This window comes from Sinocyclocheilus grahami, unplaced genomic scaffold, assembly GCF_001515645.1.
Source record: "Sinocyclocheilus grahami isolate Dianchi unplaced genomic scaffold, SAMN03320097.WGS_v1.1 scaffold577.1, whole genome shotgun sequence".
NCBI classification, from domain to species: Eukaryota; Metazoa; Chordata; class Actinopteri; order Cypriniformes; family Cyprinidae; genus Sinocyclocheilus; species Sinocyclocheilus grahami.
Window position 1 is genome coordinate 577,845 of NW_015505756.1, and position 21,302 is coordinate 599,146.

Sequence of the window (21,302 nt, forward strand, 5' to 3'; positions counted from 1 at the left end):
GTGTGGGGGCGCGTGTGTCTGGCTGGTGTGTGTGTGTGTGTGTGTGTGTGTGTGTTCAGGTGGACAGCAGCACTGAATCTGCAGAAGCGGCGTGTGACATCCTCTCTCAGCTGGTCAACTGCTCATTGAAGACGCTCGGGCTGATCTCCACCGCACGACCCTCCTTCATGGAGCTGCCTAAAGTACGTCTCACACACACACACTCCGTCTCTCTCTCTCACACACACACACACACACACACACACATACTCTCTCTCTCTCACTCTCATTCTCTCTCTCACACACACACACACACACACACACACACACACACACACAGAGTTCTCCGTCTCTCAGGTTCAGTCTCACCAGAATCAGCTGTTGTCTTTGTCTCCTCAGTCTCACTTCATCTCGGCGCTGACGGTGGTGTTCGTGAACTCAAAGTCTCTGTCGTCCCTGAAGATCGACGACACACCGGTGGACGACCCGTCGCTCAAAGTGCTGGTGGCCAACAACAGCGACACGCTGAAGCTGCTGAAGATGAGCAGCTGCCCGCACGTGTCTCCTGCAGGTCAGCTGGACGGTCATGACACTCACGCACTCACACACACATTCATTCACATGCACACAGGCACACACTCACATACACACACACGCACGCACACACACATACTCACACACACATACTCACACACGCACACGCACACACACACACGCACTCGCACACACACATACTCACACACGCGCACACACACATACGCACACACGCACTCGCACACACACGCACTCGCACACACATACTCACACACGCGCACACACACATACTCACACACGCACTCTCACACACGCACTCACACACACACACATACTCACACTCGCACACACACATACTCACACACGCGCACGCGCACACACTCACACACGCACTCGCGCACACACACATACGCACACACACACATACTCACACACGCACTCTCACACACGCACTCACACACACACACATACTCACACTCGCACACACACATACTCACACACGCGCACACACACATACTCACACACGCACTCGCGCACACACGCACTCGCACACACGCACTCGCACACACACATACTCACACACGCGCACACACACATACTCACACACGCACTCGCGCACACACGCACTCGCACACACGCACTCGCACACACACATACTCACACACGCGCACACACACATACTCACACACGCACTCGCACACACGCACTCTCACACACACACACACACACACACACACACATACTCACACTCGCACACACACATACTCACACACGCACTCACACATACTCACACACGCACACACACACATACTCACACACGCACACACACACATACTCACACACGCACTCGCACACACACACACACACACACACATACTCACACTCGCACACACACATACTCACACACGCACTCGCACACACACATACTCGCACACGCACTCTCACACACGCACACACATACTCACACACGCACTCACACACGCACTCACACACAATCACTTTCATGGCATGTTTCACACCGAATGAACAAAAAGTGAAGAATATTTGATAATTTCAAATAATATGCACATATGTGATGATACAAAATAAGCATTCGCCTGCATATAATTTTACAGTTTAGTATATGATAAATTATTGCACACAGACTTTTGTGAACATTTTGGAGTGCCTCAAACTAATAGCAAATTATTGAGTTAAAGGGTTAGTTCATCGCAAAATGAAAATTATGCTGCGTTTCACTCACCCCTGAAGCATCCTAGGATGACTTTCTTCTTTCAGACGAATCCAGTCGGAGTTATATTAAAAATGGTCTTTGATCTTTCAAGCTCTATCGTTGTAATCGGCGGGTGTTGCATTCTTTCGGTTCAAAAGACGTGAAATAAAAAGCACCCTTCCACAAAAAAAGTGTCTCACACGGCTCCGGGGGGTGACCAAAGGCCTCCTGTAGCGAATCAATGCGTTTTTGTAAGAAAAATATCCATATTCAAAACGTAATAATCACTTTAATCTAGCTTGCGCCAGCAGTTGTACACAGAAGCAGCTCCGGGCGGATGACGTATGAGTTCAGTGCTGCGCATGCGCCGGTGAGTCTTGTGAAAACCAACGTTTGTTATCAGGAGCAAAGGAAGCAAAGTTTCCTTACTTTAGCAAAGGAAAACCAGTCTCCTCTTGGCTTACAGTTTAGTATATGATAAATTATTACACACAGACTTTTGTGAACATTTTGGAGTGCCTCAAACTAATAGCAAATTGAGTTAAAGGGTTAGTTCATCGCAAAATGAAAATTATGCTGCGTTTCACTCACCCCTGAAGCATCCTAGGATGACTTTCTTCTTTCAGACGAATCCAGTCGGAGTTATATTAAAAATGGTCTTTGATCTTTCAATAGTACACGGAAGCAGCTCCGGGCGGATGACGCATGAGTTCAGTGCTGCGCATGCGCCGGTGAGTCTTGTGAAAACCAACGTTTGTTATCAGGAGCAAAGGAAGCAAAGTTTCCTTACTTTAGCAAAGGAAAACCAGTCTCCTCTTGGCTTATATCCAAATCCTCCGACATACTTCTTTACAAATCCTCGTTTTGTACTTCTAATTAGTGACCGTTGTTTTGTTTCGATCTCTCCACGTTCGTCACTTCTGAGCGGCACATGCGCAGCGCTGAACAGTGAGCGCAAGCTACATTAAAGTGATTATTACGTTTTGAATATGGATATTTTTCTTACAAAAACGCATTGATTCACTACAGGAGGCCTTTGTTCACCCCCCGGAGCCGTGTGAGACACTTTTTTTGTGGAAGGGTGCTTTTTATTTCACGTCTTTTGAACCGAAAGAATGCAACACCCGCCGAGTACAACGATAGAGTTTGAAAGATCAAAGACCATTTTTAATATAACTCCGACTGGATTCATCTGAAAGAAGAAAGTCATATACACCTAGGATGCTTCGGTAGTGAGTGAAACGCAGCATAATTTTCATTTTGCGGTGAACTAACCCTTTAATTTGTTAAAAATAGACACTTTGAACCTGAAACAAATCATTTAAAAATGTCAGCTATGTTTCGCCCAGCAGTGTATTAAAAGTTTGAAATATAGTACATCCAACTTTATCTTACATACAGTACACTCACCAAAAGTGATATATACTATATATCAAATCTCAAGTGTGTGTTTGTTTCTATCATTGCAAAATGTAAACTATATTATCGTCCAGCTCTAATCTGCTAAATGTGACTACAGGACATAATAAGACATAAATATTAACATCAGGATTGTTGCATTTAAACTATTTGCATTGTACATTGTGCTTTATAACTCATTTTGACTCCACTTGTCTCAAGCTCTGCGGTTTTAATTTAAACCGTTTTAATCAGTTTTTAGGGAACGTAATGGTGAACGGCTGAGAGCGATTGTGAAAGTTGGGTATTTGATCAGAGGGTGGTGTGAGTTATCTAGACTTCTGGAGCTGTTGAGGTGTGCTGGTGCTGACGTGTACTAATGGCATGTGTTTGTGCCGCAGGTATCCTGTGCGTGGCGGATCAGTGTCACGGTCTGCGCGAGCTAGCGCTCAACTACCACCTGCTGAGCGACGAGCTGCTGCTAGCGCTGTCGTCAGAGCGTCACGTTCACCTGGAGCACCTGCGCATCGACGTGGTGAGCGAGAACCCGGGCCAGCAGTTCCACTCCATCAAGAAGAGCAGCTGGGATGCCATGGTGCGCCACTCGCCCAAGTTCAACCTGGTCATGTACTTCTTCCTGTACGAGGACGAGTTCGGGCCCTTCTTCCGCGACGAGGTGCCCGTCACGCACCTGTACTTCGGCCGCTCCGTCAGTAAAGAGGTTCTGGGCCGCGTGGGGCTGACCTGTCCTCGGCTGGTGGAGCTGGTGGTGTGTGCTAACGGCCTGAGACCCCTGGACGAGGAGCTGATCCGGATCGCAGAGCGCTGCAGACAGCTGTCGGCCATCGGCCTGGGCGAATGTGAGGTGTCCTGCAGCGCCTTCGTGGAGTTCGTCAAGATGTGCGGCGGCCGGCTCACGCAGCTCTCCATCATGGAGGAGGTTCTGGTGCCTGATAACAAGTACGGGCCGGACGACATCCACTGGGAGGTGTCCAAACACCTGGGCCGCGTCTGGTTCCCTGACATGATGCCCACCTGGTAGCACGCAGCCGGAGACTCGCAAGTCCTTGGGACTTAGGCCTGGGACAATAAATCAATGCATCGTGATTCTCTCTGGAATCGATTCTGAGCTTAGTTTTTAACAGCAGATGGCGCTCTAGGCTAGTTTTTAATTGCACACTCAAATGCTCACGAAGAAGAGCGCTTGAGCGTTGTAAGTGGTTAAATGTACTTGCACAGCGGCTTTTATGATGTGAGATTAAACACTGCCCACTGTAAACATCCTTGTAATTCGCGTCAACCTTTTCAAACTTTATGAATGATTATTTTAGGTTCAAGTGGTGCGTGTGTAAGGAACTGGAAGCAAGCAGAATACGGCTCTTTCTAAAGCACGCAGCGCCATCTGCTGTTAAAAGCTAAGCTCAGAATCGATTCAAGAGAGAATCGCGATGCTTTCGGAAAATCTCAGAATTGATGCAGAATCATTTCTCGATTAGCGATGCATCGATGTATTGTCCCAGCCCTAAGCAGCGCTGGTGGATTCTGTTGGTTTTCTACATTTGGAACAGAACTCACGAAACGTTTTCAGACGCGCTCTGCGTGTTTTCTACTCTAGTCACCGCGACTGATGCGAGGACAATCGTGTGTGTTCGTATTTAAACGTACGTGTCATTTTTACTCTCAGCAGCTTGCGCGCTCATGTTTCGTGTTGGTTTGCGGCGGATGAAGGCGCGACGTGCATTTCAAGCACTTTTACCAAATGACGTTTCAGCTCGAGGCGAATCGGATCATGTTTTGATTCTTCCGCTCGTAACTCATTCTAACTAAGGCTGCACGATAACTAACAATTTTGCTCAAAAATATAATCACAAGGTTTTATTTATTTCATCAGAATTATTATATTATATACAGTAGGGCTCGGCATTAAGACTTGACTTGTGCATCATGTCAGGGGGGGTAAAAGTTTTTTATTTTTTATTTTTTCCTTCATTCTGAAGCAATAGTCTCTGCCTAATTAAAATGAAACCTTTTCAAGATAAATGACCAAATATTGCTCGATTATGCTTAATAAATCAAGAGCAGCAGAGATGGTGATCACAGTTAAGTATGATTGATCGTGCAGTCGTATTTCTATCCGTCAGCGGGTTGCTTTGATTCTCTGTCACAGATTCTGTTTGACTCGCTCGTTTTCTCGGCTTGTCCGGTTCTTCAGAAAGAAGTGTTGATAATTCCTGGTTTCACCGTTTGCTTCCTGATGATGATGATGAAGATGAAGCTCTTGTTTTACAGTTTTAATGGCAGGCGGTTCGAGCAGCTTGTAGTGTGTTTGATTGGGTTTCAGACTGAAGATCGGGGACGTCCAGAGCTGGGTAACTGATTGCATGTAGTGTCAGATGGTGCTGGACGTGTTCAGACGCTGGTGTTTCGGTTATTTCTGATGCGAGTTGTGACGCTGGTTTCGGTCTCAAACAGACGGGATGGATGCTCGTATCTGCAGCTCCTTCGGTTCATTAGTTATCAAGCAATATATTACAGGCACGGACGCAGATCCCATTCAGATCTTTTCCCTGCACTTTATATAGAAATGTACATATGAGATTATCGGTTGTCAATATTTCTCCTGATGACTAATATTGTTGTTATATTATTTGATGATTAATATTATTATATTATTTTCTTTGCAGTAAATGAATCGTGATATAAGCTTGTCATGAAGCGTCATGTTCTTTCAGGCGTTTAGTTTTTATGTATTTGTCTACATAGAACTTTATCCATTAAAAGACAAAAACCAATGTGGTGTAAATGTTTTTGTTGTTGTTTTGGAATAAATGTTTGTGAATGTAAGAACCGCTTCAGTTTGTGTTATCACGTTAGAGTAAATCCACAATTCAGTATTTTGGAAATATTTCACTATGTCCGAAACATAAAAAAAAAAAAGGTTGACAATTACACCTGGTGTTTGTCGAGATGTGTCTTTTCGTCCTTGACTTCCTGTTGAATGATGATGCGTTTCCTGTCCGTTACTGACGGACAGACTGAATCCTGTCCTTAAAAAAAAATACATTGTTGTAGAGACAAAGTCTGGTCAAATAAGACGACATTTACATTTCAAACAATCACCCAAAGTCATCAGAAGAGTAAACGCACTCGGTAATCAGGACTGTGATTGGTTGATTACAGACGTCACGTGACCGCAGCTGTTCCTGCACACCTTCAGTCATCAGACGTGGAGAACAAACTCGATATCCAGCCGCTCCAAATACACAGAAACGTGAGGTTTCCTGACCGTATGAGCAAGCTAGATTTGTTCGTTATCCTTCGATTAGTTAGGCTGATTCGTGAGAAACTGAAGGGTTTTGTGTTTGAGAAGCAGAAGCTGGAGGATGATGTTCCAGATGTGTCAGAATGAAGGAAAACCGAGAACTAGAAACTAGGCTACGAGAAAAACTACTGCTTAAGACAGAAGCCGAGACGTGGCAGCGCTGATCATGGACGTGGAGATGGATTTTATGTCTCATATTCAGGTGCATTTTGTGATGGGATTAATAAATTTACATTAATGTTCAAAATAAATGATGCATCTTTATATTTCTGGTCATTTCCGTAAGATGTTTATCCAGAGAAGCTTTATTATTGTAACTAAGAATCTTTTTTCTGTTCTGTATGTTCTGATATCATCGCAGTTAATGGTCATGTTTAATAGAAATTATGCCAATAAATATTTTTAATAATCTATTAGGGGTGTGTGTTTCTGAGAGTGTGTGTGAGTGAGTGAGTGTGTGTGAGAGTGAGTGAGTGAGTGTGTGTGAGAGTGAGTGAGTGAGTGTGTGTGAGAGTGAGTGAGTGAGTGTGTGTGAGAGTGAGTGAGTGAGTGTGTGTGAGAGTGAGTGAGTGAGTGTGTGTGAGAGTGAGTGAGTGAGTGTGTGTGAGAGTGAGTGAGTGAGTGTGTGTGAGAGTGAGTGAGTGAGTGTGTGTGAGAGTGAGTGAGTGAGTGTGTGTGAGAGTGAGTGAGTGAGTGTGTGTGAGAGTGAGTGAGTGAGTGTGTGTGAGAGTGAGTGAGTGAGTGTGTGTGAGAGTGAGTGAGTGAGTGTGTGTGAGAGTGAGTGAGTGAGTGTGTGTGAGAGTGAGTGAGTGAGTGTGTGTGAGAGTGAGTGAGTGAGTGTGTGTGAGAGTGAGTGAGTGAGTGTGTGTGAGAGTGAGTGAGTGAGTGTGTGTGAGAGTGAGTGAGTGAGTGTGTGTGAGAGTGAGTGAGTGAGTGTGTGTGAGAGTGAGTGAGTGAGTGTGTGTGAGAGTGAGTGAGTGAGTGTGTGTGAGAGTGAGTGAGTGAGTGTGTGTGAGAGTGAGTGAGTGAGTGTGTGTGAGAGTGAGTGAGTGAGTGTGTGTGAGAGTGAGTGAGTGAGTGTGTGTGAGAGTGAGTGAGTGAGTGTGTGTGAGAGTGAGTGAGTGAGTGTGTGTGAGAGTGAGTGAGTGAGTGTGTGTGAGAGTGAGTGAGTGAGTGTGTGTGAGAGTGAGTGAGTGAGTGTGTGTGAGAGTGAGTGAGTGAGTGTGTGTGAGAGTGAGTGAGTGAGTGTGTGTGAGAGTGAGTGAGTGAGTGTGTGTGAGAGTGAGTGAGTGAGTGTGTGTGAGAGTGAGTGAGTGAGTGTGTGTGAGAGTGAGTGAGTGAGTGTGTGTGAGAGTGAGTGAGTGAGTGTGTGTGAGAGTGAGTGAGTGAGTGTGTGTGAGAGTGAGTGAGTGAGTGTGTGTGAGAGTGAGTGAGTGAGTGTGTGTGAGAGTGAGTGAGTGAGTGTGTGTGAGAGTGAGTGAGTGAGTGTGTGTGAGAGTGAGTGAGTGAGTGTGTGTGAGAGTGAGTGAGTGAGTGTGTGTGAGAGTGAGTGAGTGAGTGTGTGTGAGAGTGAGTGAGTGAGTGTGTGTGAGAGTGAGTGAGTGAGTGTGTGTGAGAGTGAGTGAGTGAGTGTGTGTGAGAGTGAGTGAGTGAGTGTGTGTGAGAGTGAGTGAGTGAGTGTGTGTGAGAGTGAGTGAGTGAGTGTGTGTGAGAGTGAGTGAGTGAGTGTGTGTGAGAGTGAGTGAGTGAGTGTGTGTGAGAGTGAGTGAGTGAGTGTGTGTGAGAGTGAGTGAGTGAGTGTGTGTGAGAGTGAGTGAGTGAGTGTGTGTGAGAGTGAGTGAGTGAGTGTGTGTGAGAGTGAGTGAGTGAGTGTGTGTGAGAGTGAGTGAGTGAGTGTGTGTGAGAGTGAGTGAGTGAGTGTGTGTGAGAGTGAGTGAGTGAGTGTGTGTGAGAGTGAGTGAGTGAGTGTGTGTGAGAGTGAGTGAGTGAGTGTGTGTGAGAGTGAGTGAGTGAGTGTGTGTGAGAGTGAGTGAGTGAGTGTGTGTGAGAGTGAGTGAGTGAGTGTGTGTGAGAGTGAGTGAGTGAGTGTGTGTGAGAGTGAGTGAGTGAGTGTGTGTGAGAGTGAGTGAGTGAGTGTGTGTGAGAGTGAGTGAGTGAGTGTGTGTGAGAGTGAGTGAGTGAGTGTGTGTGAGAGTGAGTGAGTGAGTGTGTGTGAGAGTGAGTGAGTGAGTGTGTGTGAGAGTGAGTGAGTGAGTGTGTGTGAGAGTGAGTGAGTGAGTGTGTGTGAGAGTGAGTGAGTGAGTGTGTGTGAGAGTGAGTGAGTGAGTGTGTGTGAGAGTGAGTGAGTGAGTGTGTGTGAGAGTGAGTGAGTGAGTGTGTGTGAGAGTGAGTGAGTGAGTGTGTGTGAGAGTGAGTGAGTGAGTGTGTGTGAGAGTGAGTGAGTGAGTGTGTGTGAGAGTGAGTGAGTGAGTGTGTGTGAGAGTGAGTGAGTGAGTGTGTGTGAGAGTGAGTGAGTGAGTGTGTGTGAGAGTGAGTGAGTGAGTGTGTGTGAGAGTGAGTGAGTGAGTGTGTGTGAGAGTGAGTGAGTGAGTGTGTGTGAGAGTGAGTGAGTGAGTGTGTGTGAGAGTGAGTGAGTGAGTGTGTGTGAGAGTGAGTGAGTGAGTGTGTGTGAGAGTGAGTGTGTGTGTGTGTGTGTGAGAGTGAGTGTGTGTGTGTGAGCGAGTGTGTGAGCGTGAGCGAGTGAGCGTGTGTGTGAGTGAGTGAGCGAGTGAGCGAGTGAGTGTGTGTGTGAGAGTGAGTGAGTGTGTGTGTGTGTGAGAGTGAGTGTGTGTGTGAGAGTGAGTGTGTGTGTGAGAGTGAGTGTGTGTGTGAGAGTGAGTGTGTGTGTGAGAGTGAGTGTGTGTGTGAGAGTGAGTGTGTGTGTGAGAGTGAGTGTGTGTGTGAGAGTGAGTGTGTGTGTGAGAGTGAGTGTGTGTGTGAGAGTGAGTGTGTGTGTGAGAGTGAGTGTGTGTGTGAGAGTGAGTGTGTGTGTGAGAGTGAGTGTGTGTGTGAGAGTGAGTGTGTGTGTGAGAGTGAGTGTGTGTGTGAGAGTGAGTGTGTGTGTGAGAGTGAGTGTGTGTGTGAGAGTGAGTGTGTGTGTGAGAGTGAGTGTGTGTGTGAGAGTGAGTGTGTGTGTGAGAGTGAGTGTGTGTGTGAGAGTGAGTGTGTGTGTGAGAGTGAGTGTGTGTGTGAGAGTGAGTGTGTGTGTGAGAGTGAGTGTGTGTGTGAGAGTGAGTGTGTGTGTGAGAGTGAGTGTGTGTGTGAGAGTGAGTGTGTGTGTGAGAGTGAGTGTGTGTGTGAGAGTGAGTGTGTGTGTGAGAGTGAGTGTGTGTGTGAGAGTGAGTGTGTGTGTGTGAGTGAGTGTGTGAGCGTGAGCGAGCGAGTGTGTGTGTGTGAGAGTGAGTAAGTGTGTGTGTGTGTGAGTGAGTGTGTGTTTTCAGTATAGACCAACACTTCCTGTTTCTGCCAGCAGAGTTGCCATAGCAACTCCTGAGAGCATCACTGTGGCTGCAGATGATGCTGATCTTCAGTCCAGCGGTTTCTGTTCAACCCATGAGGACCAGGTCAGAATCTGCTGTGATCCTCATTCCTCCAAACCTCAGCTGTGATGAGGAGCAGATCAACAGGATGAAGAGCTGACTGTTATGATACAGATGATCAGTCTAAAATGCACAAAATACAAGTGTGACGTCATGGGGGCTTTAAAATTCTGCTCAGCCGCTCATTGGTTGTGAGAGTCACGTGGGAGTGAAATTATTACATGAACGTGTACAGTTAAAGAGCATAAGACAAAACGTGTTTTAGCCATTGAAAAACCAGCAGCTCTCTAGATGTTTTTTTTATTTTGGTGAATATATATATATATACGAGCTGCTCGAATGATCAAACCTTATCAGTTTATATTGCATCTATGAGCTGTAGAATATTTCTGCACTTGATATGAATATGTGGCTCAGTCAGTGATAAATCAGGATCATAAAATGATGCTCAGTCTGCGAGCCCGCTATTATTCAACGAGATGTTCAAGCTATTGCCCTCCTGCAGCATTTATTCAGTAAGAAAATACACAGGAAAAATCGCAGAAGCTCTGACGTCATCGGACGGTCAACCAGCACGCGGAGCGACGCGGACCTGCCATTGGCCGCTGGACGGGAGAACGGGATTTCTCTGGGCAGATTAGGAAACTGAGCGCCGTGGGCTCGAAGGCGCGCCCTTCTTCCGCCATCTTGGCTCAAGAGGCCCGAGGAGTGTCGGCGGAAACATCCGGGGAATCGCGCGCACCTCGGCGGCCATTGCGGCTCGGCGTGCGGCAGCTTCATAACCTTGAGAGGGCGGAGCGTCAGCGCGCTGGACGGGAGCAGCAGCGGAGCGGGAGGAGAGACGCCGAGGCGACGGAGAGCTGCAGAAACCGTTACACGGCAGCGCTGCTGTACCTCACCGCTCTAACGGGAGATCAGGGCGTGTACCGGCGCGTCTAACGGACAATGATGAGTGCGGTCGGACGGGAACCGGAGCGGCGGCGGCGTTGAGCGCGTTTTCATGTCTGAGGCGGATCGGCGGGATCTTGAGCGTTTGGGCGCACCAGCGCGGTTTTTTTAATTATTTTTTAATTAATTAATTTTTTTCGGTCGCTTGCGTCACATTGACATTTATTATTTGAAGCGGCAGAATCCCGGAGCGTTGATTTTCCCTGACATCATCATCATCACCATCATCATCGTCGTCGTCGCTCGGTGTGAACGGACAGCTTCGGTGGTCGTCGACGGGAATCCGGGGGATTGACAGGATCCGGGTGTCGGTTCTGAGGGAAAGCGGGTCTGTCGGCGGGAGTAACGGTAACGGTAACGGTATGGCTGACGACGACGTGCTGTTCGAGGATGTGTACGAGCTCTGCGAGGTGATCGGGAAGTGAGTGATCCAATCTCATCAATCATTTCACCGCTGAGGCGTTTTCCTCCGGCGCTCTTTGTCTCGTGTGTTGACATTTTACTGCTTCAGGTTCAGCTGACCGAGTGTGTGTGTGTGTGTGTGTGTGTGTGTGTGTGAGTGAGTGTGTGAGTGAGTGTGTGAGAGAGAGAGAGTGTGTGTGTGTGTGTGTGTGAGAGAGAGAGAGTGTGTGTGTGTGTGTGTGTGAGAGAGAGAGAGTGTGTGTGTGTGTGTGTGTGAGAGAGAGAGAGTGTGTGTGTGTGTGTGTGTGAGAGAGAGAGAGTGTGTGTGTGTGAGTGTGTGAGTGAGAGTGAGTGAGTGTGTGCCAGCGCGGTTTTTTTAATTATTTTTTAATTAATTAATTTTTTTCGGTCGCTCGCGTCACATTGACATTTATTATTTGAAGCGGCAGATTCCCGGAGCGTTGCTTTCCCCTGACATCATCCTCATCCTCCTCCTCCTCATCCTCCTCATCGTCGCTCGGTGTGAACGGGCATCCTCGGTGGTCGTCGACGGGAATCCGGGGGATTGACAGGATCCGGGTGTCGGTTCTGAGGGAAAGCGGGTCTGTCGGCGGGAGTAACGGTAACGGTAACGGTATGGCTGACGACGACGTGCTGTTCGAGGATGTGTACGAGCTCTGCGAGGTGATCGGGAAGTGAGTGATCCAATCTCATCAATCATTTCACCGCTGAGGCGCTCTTTGTCCCGTGTGTTGACATTTTACTGCTTCAGGTTCAGCTGACCGAGTGTGTGTGTCAGTTTAAAGGCTCACAATATCTACCATGTGCTTTAAATATGTAAGTTCTGAGTGTGTTGTGATTTTGTGTGTGTGTGTGTGTGTGTGTGATTTTGTGTGTGTGTGTGTTTTGTGTGTGTTTTGTGTGTGTGAGTGTTTTGTGTGTGTGTGTTTTGTGTGAGTGTGTGTTTTGTGAGTGTGTGTGTGTGTGCTTTGTGAGTGTGTGTGTGTGTGTTTTGTGTGTGTGTGTTTTGTGAGTGTTTTGTGTGTGTGTGTGTGTTTTGTGTGTGTGTGTGTGTGAGTGTGTGTTGTGTGAGTGTGTGTGTGTGTGTTTTGTGTGTGTGAGTGTGTGTTTTGTGAGTGTGTGTGTGTGTGTTTTGTGTGTGTGTGTGTGTTTGTGTGTGATATTGTACTGCTGTCGTTTGAGACACTGTTAAGACACTGTAGTTCAGGTCATTAGTTTAGTCTATTATTTAATGCAGATGAATGGATCTGTGATGACTGAGTTCATCTGCTGTCAGGCCTGTAGACGCTCCGCTCTTCTTCAGCTCTGAATGAAGCGATCAGGGTCAGTCTTCATCACGCTTCACCCGTGTCTGTCAGCGTGTGAATGTAAAGCCGCTGCTCGTAATCTGTGACTCTGATTTCGCTGTGAATGTGTCTGAGTCTCATTTGGGTTCATGAGCAGAATCTCTCAAACCACTCCGTTATATTTGACTAAAAACAGTATTTGTATGACAGTATTTCCCTTCATATATTCACATCACTACTCTAAATGCCAATTATTTATTCATCACAGTAGTTTTTGTTGTGCTGACTTTATTGCTATTTTAAAAAACACTGTTACAGTAAAAATACTGAGTTACAGTACGAGCGTCTAATGAGAATTCAAACATCCAGACAGGTTTGAATAATCCTAGTGTTCTTAAAAATGCTTTCATTTCTTTATTCAATTCACGGTTATTTGTATAGCACTTTTCACGATACAAATCCTTGCAAAGCAGCTTCACAGAAAATGTAAGCTTCTTCATTATATTTAGGAGTAGTTTATCAGTGCTGATTATGTCAAGGTGACGTCCATATAGGGCTGGACGATACGGCCGAAATTGATATCACGATATTTTTCTTAATTGCCGATACGATATAATTCCGATATCGATATGAACGCTATTTATCTGAAATAGAAATATTTTGTAACATTATAAATGCCTTTATCATCACTTTTGATCAATTTTAAGCATCCTTGCTAAATAAAAGTATTAATTTCTATAATTTCTTTCCCAAAAAAATAATAAAAATGATACTGAATGGAATAGTGTATAATGTTACAAAAGCTTTTTATTTCAGATAAATGCTGATCTTTCTATTCATCAAAGAAAAAAAAATGTACTCAACTGTTTTAAATATTGATAATCAGCAGATCAGCATATTATACTGATTTCTGAAGATCATGTGACACTGAAGACTGGAGGAATGATGCTGAACATTTAGCTATGTATGATCACAGGAATAAATTAGGCTGATTATTCTTATAGATTGAAACAAATGTGCTTCAGCCAGAAAAAAGGGTATGAAAAGTGCTCCGAGTCGCTGCAGAAAACAAAAAAATTGAACGACAACAAAAACTGGAGATGGGCTTATTTAAAATGCAAACTCATTGTCTGCCAGCAGGAGGCGCTTTTAGAGCGATAGAACTAGCGGTTTCCCCGGTAACGGCTGTAATTAAAGCAGCTGCGCTCATGAACGCTACTTTATCAGATCAAATGAAAATGCCTTCGAAACTTTTCTGAAGACAGTCGGTTCCCTTCAGAGATACATTCATATAAAACACCCGCGACGTGTTATGATTTTGAAACGTGCAGTGCTCATGTTTATTCAACGAAGTCAAACGCCACAAATACATCAATGCATGGGAAACACTGGTAATGTATATCGAAATATCGGAAATGTTTAAAAATCATATCACCGTTATTGAAAAGAATTATATCACGATACATATTGATATTGAATTATTGTCCAGCCCTACGTCCATATGGCAGAAATGTACAGTAAAAATCATGCAGTTAGTAATGACATGTATTCAAACAAACAGTGAACACCATTAACAACAACGATTTATCTCAAATTATATTGTTTGTATTTGGTGTAAATTACATTGTGTTTGTAAACTTATGATCAAATTCACTCATGGTGTCATTTAGGGTCATTTACATGATAAACAATTGTACTAAAAACAGAAAATAAGTTTTTCCTTTGCGCTTTTGAAAGGTTTTGTGTACATGTTTCACAGGGATGCATGAAAACGGCTGAAAACGCTGTATTATTAATGCAGTAGTTGGCAACATCACATTGTAAAGAAATACTATGCGCTCTTCAAGTACATACTCGTGCACGCCTATAGACTAAACGCATAATGCACGTGTGCACGACATCAGTTTTCGGCATCGTTTTCAAAAGCTTGCATTTTCAATCCCCCAAAACTGTTGTCGTGTAAATGAACGTCCAAAACGCATTAAAAGTTTTAAATTTTTAGTTGGAAATGGTGTCATGGTGACTGAATGCACACACTTTGAATCATTTGACGCGCAGCGTTTGTTTTAATAAGAATGCTTAAATCATTGACGTACAGCTGATAATAGTAGACCTGATGATGATGATGATGATGATGATGAAGTCCCAGCCGTGTGTGTTGCTGACTGCATTCAGATGTTCTGCTCCATGTGCTACAGATGATCACGAGTCCTCAGAAGAGACCGTGATTGATCTCAGCAGCTCGAGAACTGAAGGACTGGAGGGGTTTTATGATGGAGAGAGGCCTGCACTGAACACGTGTGTGTTTAACAGAGCATTAAAAGTCAAAATCCTGATCTAATGTGACCAAAACACACATCCATGAATTAAACTGCAAGTAACCTGCTGAAATCCTGCTCGCACAGTGAAGATGTGCAGCGACTGTATATGTTTTTACCGCAGTGGAACCGCCTGAACCGTGTTACACTCACTTTCATAAGAGCAACACGTCACCGGTGTTTAATAACTAGTTACGCTTATTAATGACAGTAAGTCTTTGCTCTAGTCTGACTCTAGTCTGTGTTTGTCTGGTTTAAGAGGCGTTTGGACGAGGCTCCTCCAGTCTGTTTTCATGATTCACTGACCTCTGAACTGTACAGTATGTTCATCGTAAATACGAGACAATTACGATCCCTTTGGTTATTGATGTGGAGAGCTAGTGTTTGATTTCACACACACATCAGATCATAAACACGATGAAACTGAGACGTGTGTTTGTGGTCTGAGGTCTTGTGTTGTGTTCAGTGTCGGTTCAGTGATGTGTGAGGTTGCTTGGACATTTTTAATGTTTCTAATTATGTTCGAGTGATTAACACTATGTATTGGTGTTGCAGAACCACTGGTTTTTATGGGTGTCTGTGGAGCACGTTTCAGTCTACATGTACGTATTGAGACGTGACTATTGAAACCTTCTGCACGTTTTGTTCCAAAAAGTCCAAATGGATTGATATTTTTATTTTCTTTAATTGGCTACTATTGTTTGAAATTCCCCCGAGACTTAGGCTAGGGTTAGTGTTAGTATTAGAGTTAACCCTAACCATAACTGAGGTTGGTTATCTCGGGTGAGGAAGCAGATCAGAGCCTGAAATGATCTCAGTTATCAGTCCTCTATTGCAGAATTCAGCAGTAGAAATGATGAGATTCAGCTGGTTACAGAGCTACAGCTTGTAGAAATCTGGGCAAAAGCCTCCTACAATATTCATTCATTTTGAGGAATAAACAGATGAAACATAAGCATTAAAAATATCAAAGCTTAACTGTTTGTTTTTTATCCCCAGTAATAATGATTATGATTGACATACAGTAGCTTATGCTTGTCAGTGGCTGGGCTGTAACGGTTCAAATTACTCACGGTTCGGTTCAGTGTGCTTTATTTTACGGAAAAAGGACCATACTGTCAAATAGAAATAATGACAATATGAACAAATAATCTAACGACAAGAAACGGCACAAATAAATACAATAGAGCAAAGATAACTGAAGTAAACAATGCTTTACAGGTTTTTAGGTACAGAAATTTAATAAAGTAATCAAATGTAAAATAACATTGCATATTTGACTGTATAAATTGAAGATTAATCCTTATTAAAGTTACAAAAGCTATTCAGTCAAGAGCAGTGAGTGATTTCCTTGTCTTTTGTTGTTTGATTAGCATTAAAAACACAGACAGCAGGAATATAGTCTGCTGTCACTTTAAGACAATGCACTGATACTGTACGTTCAGCCGACTGTGTCTGCTAGGATACTCCCCAAGACGGGCATGTTGACGTAATTTTTGTGTGAATTTGTCCATTGAAGCACAAGACTTGAAAGAGAACTCAATATTTGCGCGCTCTCTGAGATGCAGGTTTGGATGAGTGCGCACACAGATCTTCTCATTCGTGTCTTCTTGCTCTTGAATGTTTAAACTGGCAAGGCTTAAATGTGTTTAGTTTAAACACCGATAGCAGCGTGTGGTGTTCAGGTCTCGCTATCAACACCCGGGTGATCAATCGGCGCGTTTCCATTACAGATTTGCGCAAAACTTTGGCGATATTTTATAAATGTCGATAAAAAAGTATTGCGAAATGACGGCGTTTCCATTAACCAATGTTATGAGACTTAAACGTAACCTTTTGCCTCTCGTGATAACTGCTCGTATTCCAGCATACGGCACTCGCACTGATCAAACTTTACAAGGAGAGACTGGTTTGTCCACTTTTCGTTTGTTCATGGCTGTTATTGTAATGTATTGGGAAGCCAGAATGAGTATCCATCGACAGAAACATACATTAGCCGAACTCTGTTTTATGTGTTATTTTTAAGAAACCATGTTAAGAGATGGATCGTCAGAATTAAGTTGAACTGCAGTGCAAGTGTGTGCCGAACCGTGGGAGGAGAACAGTACGGTCTGCTCGATCCGAATGAAAGTTAGATCGGATTGAAAGCTGTGGTTTATTCCTTTTCTAGTACGATCGAGAGTGCATGTAAACACTCGATCAGATTGAAAACCGAAACTGGAAGGACTGCGCATGTGCAATGATGCAGATATAGTGTTAATGACGCGCGGAACGAGCTGTTCTTCCTGCTGAATAAATGAGTGTCCCGTCATTATAAACTCTCTTCACTCAGCGTCTGTGAAGTGGAGCAGGACGACGTCCCATCAGTCCCCGTTTCAGATTCTCAGCCACAGACGACAGCAGTTTTTACTGCCTGATAAATATAAGCAGCACGGCACAGCGGTGCCAAATTATGACCAGAAATAGATCAATATTAGCTAATTCTGCCGTTTAAAATAAATAAAGAAACCGTGTAGGAGAATGGTTATTGTGCACTAACCGCAGGAAACTTTATATCTGTACAGTGTGCTCATGTCAAAGCTTCTGATATATAAACGTGCAAATCAACCCGATCACTTTATCACTCAGCGTTCATGTAAAGATTCATCAATCAGAATGATTTCAGTCCGACTGAAACAAAAGTTGTGCAAGTAAACACAGCCAGTGAGGTCTGAAACAGTGGTGACTTCTAAAGAGCTTCAGCAGACCCACGAGGGGGACCCAAGTAGTCTTAAAAGTATTTAAGTTATATTATTATGTAATATGTATTTGAAAAAAAATAAAGAGGGACCATAAAATTGTCCTGTAGTTCTCATTCAGTGCTGTCCTGATGAAGCTCTCATCTCCAGCTGCTCCACAGACACTGAATAAATAATAAATAGTCTCTATTTGTCCTGAGCAGTGAAACTGTTCTTCATCCTCCAGATCCTGCACTGTGTTTTCCAGCGTCTTCTGCACATTTGAGATGATTGAGGGACTCAAACACAACCATTACAAAAGCTGTGAACGTTCCCGGATGCTCAGGAAGGAAACACTACATGACGTCAGATCACCTTTATTTCTATAGCGCTTCATACGATACGGATTGGTTCAAAGCAGCTGTGGTTTGCGTTCACACTGGCTCAGTGTTGTGTGTCGGATCGGCTGGTTCGCTGTGATGTAGGGCTGCAACAAACCATTATTTTGATAATCGATTAATCTAACGATTATTAATACGGTTAATCGGCTAATCAACAGATTTTATCATTAGCTCGCTCCACACTGGAGATCTGCTTTATAACAGAAAATCAGGTTGTAATTCTAACTGAAAGTGACACCGACTCTGGTTTTTCATGTTTAATACTGTAAAGCTGCTTGATTCAAGGCTATATAAATAAACGTGACGTGACTTCACTGGAGTACTGAACTGCAGAGCTCCTGCAAACATCCACATCACTGTAATCAGATGCTTTCTTAACTGCTGCTTTCACACCGCTGTCAGCTTTTGCTGTGTTTATTTTGTTATTGAGAGGAAAGTGCACAGCATATATTTACATATTCATCCAAACGCCGCTCAGCAGCTTCAGGTTCGGCTGCGTTTAATCTGATCTGAAGCGCGGTGTCTTCTTCTCTTGAATTGCATCAGGAGAGCTGAATTACAGTCTTGCGCCACAGCGCCACACTGGTCAAACCGCGTTATTGCAGGCTCTTACATTAGGTCATATGAGACCAAACGACTACTCGACAACAAAAATATTTGTCGACAATTTTTTGTTGTCGATAATGTCGACTAATCGTTTCAGCCCTAGTGTGATGTGGACGGTCACTGATGTGATCGCGGGTCACTAATGGCTCGTCACAGCAATCGCTGAGCCTCTTATTAATGATTCAACACGTGAAAGTGGATTCTACACCTCAAAACCATATTTCATGCTGTCAGATGGAGTGGTTATGATTGTTGAACTGATCATGGTGAAAATATGTCCCGTGTTATACCATAGATTATTAACAATAACACCACAGCTTACAGGTTTGGACTGACTTGAGGAAATAATGCCTTAATTTCTGGTGTGTGTATGTGTATAGTGTGTAAGATTGTATGTGTATAAGAGTGTGAGTGTTTGTGTTTGAGAGTGAGTGTGTGTGTGTGTTTGAGAGCGTGTTTGTGAGTGAGTGTGAGTGTGTGTGTGTGTTTGAGAGCATGTGTGTGAGTGTTTGTATAAGAGTGTGTGTGTTTGAGAGCATGTGTGTGAGTGTTTGTATAAGAGTGTGTGTGTATAAGAGTGTGAGTGTGTGAGCTCGTATCAGATGCTGATCGTCACTCTCTCTGCAGTCTGTGTGTTGTGTGGATGGTGAGTGGATCATGTGACTTCAGTTCTGAAATGTTTTGTCCATAAATAAACCATTGAAAGCTGAATCCAGTGCTGGCCTGTGCTGGATCTCAGAGTTTCATCCGCCGGGATGTTTTCTATGTTATTCCTAGACTCATTCCCTGATCCGACACGGGCAGTAATTGTAGTTGCGGTTCTGCTGTAATTTGCTCTGTCTGCTTATTTCCCTGCGTCTCTGTGCGGCCTGGGCCGTTCGCGAGGATCCGCTGGGTTCATCTGAGAGGTCTGGAAGGGTTTTGGTTTGCTGGAGGTGAAGAGCTCCGATGTTCCTGTCGTCTGGCTGGAGGATGGAGAGCGTTCAGAATCAGAGTCGCTGAAGAGCAGACCACCTGAATCTGGATTTTATTGATGTCTGGATAGTTCTTTGCTTCACTTTTAAACTCATGTTGTATTTTATAGAGGTTAGACCAGGGGTCGCCAACTGGTGGACCTCGAGGCCTTTTGATATAATGAAATAAATAAATGCCAAGAGCTATTTTCTACTAAAATCAGTAGAGCCGTTTGGGTCCTACAGCGCCACCTGTTGCTACTACAGTTAACTGTTGCTATGTTCAGACGTGCGTTCAGTGAGGAGAGCGGTGCGCTGACAGAAACTCTGTTGCGACGTTTACATGCACAATTTTTGGTTTAATCGGACTGAATTCATTCCGATTGATGAATCTGAATGTAGTGTTTACATGAACGCTAAATAAAGTGATCGGGTTGATGTGCGCGTTTATATGTCACAAGCTTCAAATCGGAATAGATTTTTTTTGACATGCGCGCACTGCACAAATATAGAGTTTCTCACTGTTTGCACATAATAACCACTCTCCTACACAGTTTCTTTATTTGCTCCACTTCACAGTTGCGAGTGAAAGGAGAGTTTTATAATGACAAGACACGCATTTACACAACACTTTATTCAAAAGGAAGAACCGCTCGTTCTGCGCGTCATACGTCATTACGCTATTTCTGTGTCATTGCACATGTGCAGTTCTTTCAGTTTCGGGGTTCAATCCAATCGAGTGTTTACATGCACTCTCAATCGTATTAGAAAATGGAATAAACCACCCCCTTCAATCCGATTGAAATTTCATTCCGATCGAGCTCAATCGGATCGATTAAGGTGTTTACATGAAGTCTCTTCAGTCCGATTGAGCCGTCAATGCGATTACAAACGGATTATTTGGTTGCATGTAAACGTAGCCAGTGAGTTAAAGTCAATGGCATTCTCAATTAGGAATAGGGTTGGGTATCGAAAGAAATTTTCAGATTCCGGTTCCAGTTTTGCCTAACGATTCCCGGTTCCGATTCCGGTTCCATTTAAATTAACTATTATTTTTTCATTTTACCTTCATTGCATGTAGTGTTGCTGTAAGGTAGTAAGTAATAGGGCTGAAACGATTAGTCGATATTATCGACAACGTCGACAGTAAAAAAAAAAATTGTCGACAAATATTTTTGTTGTCGAGTAGTCGTTTGGTCTCATATGACCTAATGTAAGAGCCTGCAATAACGCGGTTTGACCAGTGTGGCGCTGTGGCGCAAGACTGTAATTCAGCTCTCCTGATGCAATTCAAGAGAAGAAGACACAGCGCTTCAGATCAGATTAAACGCAGCCGAACCTGAAGCTGCTGAGCGGCGTTTGGATGAATATGTAAATATATGCTGTGCACTTTCCTCTCAATAACAAAATAAACACAGCAAAAGCTGACAGCGGTGTGAAAGCAGCAGTTAAGAAAGCATCTGATTACAGTGATGTGGATGTTTGCAGGAGCTCTGCTGTTCAGTACTCCAGTGAAGTCACGTCACGTTTATTTATATAGCCTTGAATCAAGCAGCTTTACAGTATTAAACATGAAAAACCAGAGTCGGTGTCACTTTCAGTTAGAATTACAACCTGATTTTCTGT

At 44.2% G+C, this 21,302-nt stretch overlaps 2 protein-coding genes across 2 annotated transcripts in view; both read left to right on the forward strand.

The window, feature by feature from the left end:
- Positions 1 to 4,296, forward strand: part of LOC107556742 (F-box/LRR-repeat protein 3-like) — a 33,687-nt gene extending 29,391 nt beyond the window's left edge. The window contains exons 4-6 of the mRNA XM_016239934.1: positions 60 to 182; positions 379 to 550; positions 3,526 to 4,296. Of these exons, the coding sequence (XP_016095420.1) occupies positions 60 to 182; positions 379 to 550; positions 3,526 to 4,166 (936 nt within the window). The 3' untranslated portion in view covers positions 4,167 to 4,296. The remainder of the gene's footprint in view (positions 1 to 59; positions 183 to 378; positions 551 to 3,525) is intronic.
- Positions 4,297 to 11,746: 7,450 nt separating this feature from the next.
- Positions 11,747 to 21,302, forward strand: part of LOC107556744 (peripheral plasma membrane protein CASK-like) — a 65,794-nt gene continuing 56,238 nt past the window's right edge. The window contains exon 1 of the mRNA XM_016239938.1: positions 11,747 to 12,069. Within this exon, the coding sequence (XP_016095424.1) occupies positions 12,011 to 12,069 (59 nt within the window). The 5' untranslated portion in view covers positions 11,747 to 12,010. The remainder of the gene's footprint in view (positions 12,070 to 21,302) is intronic.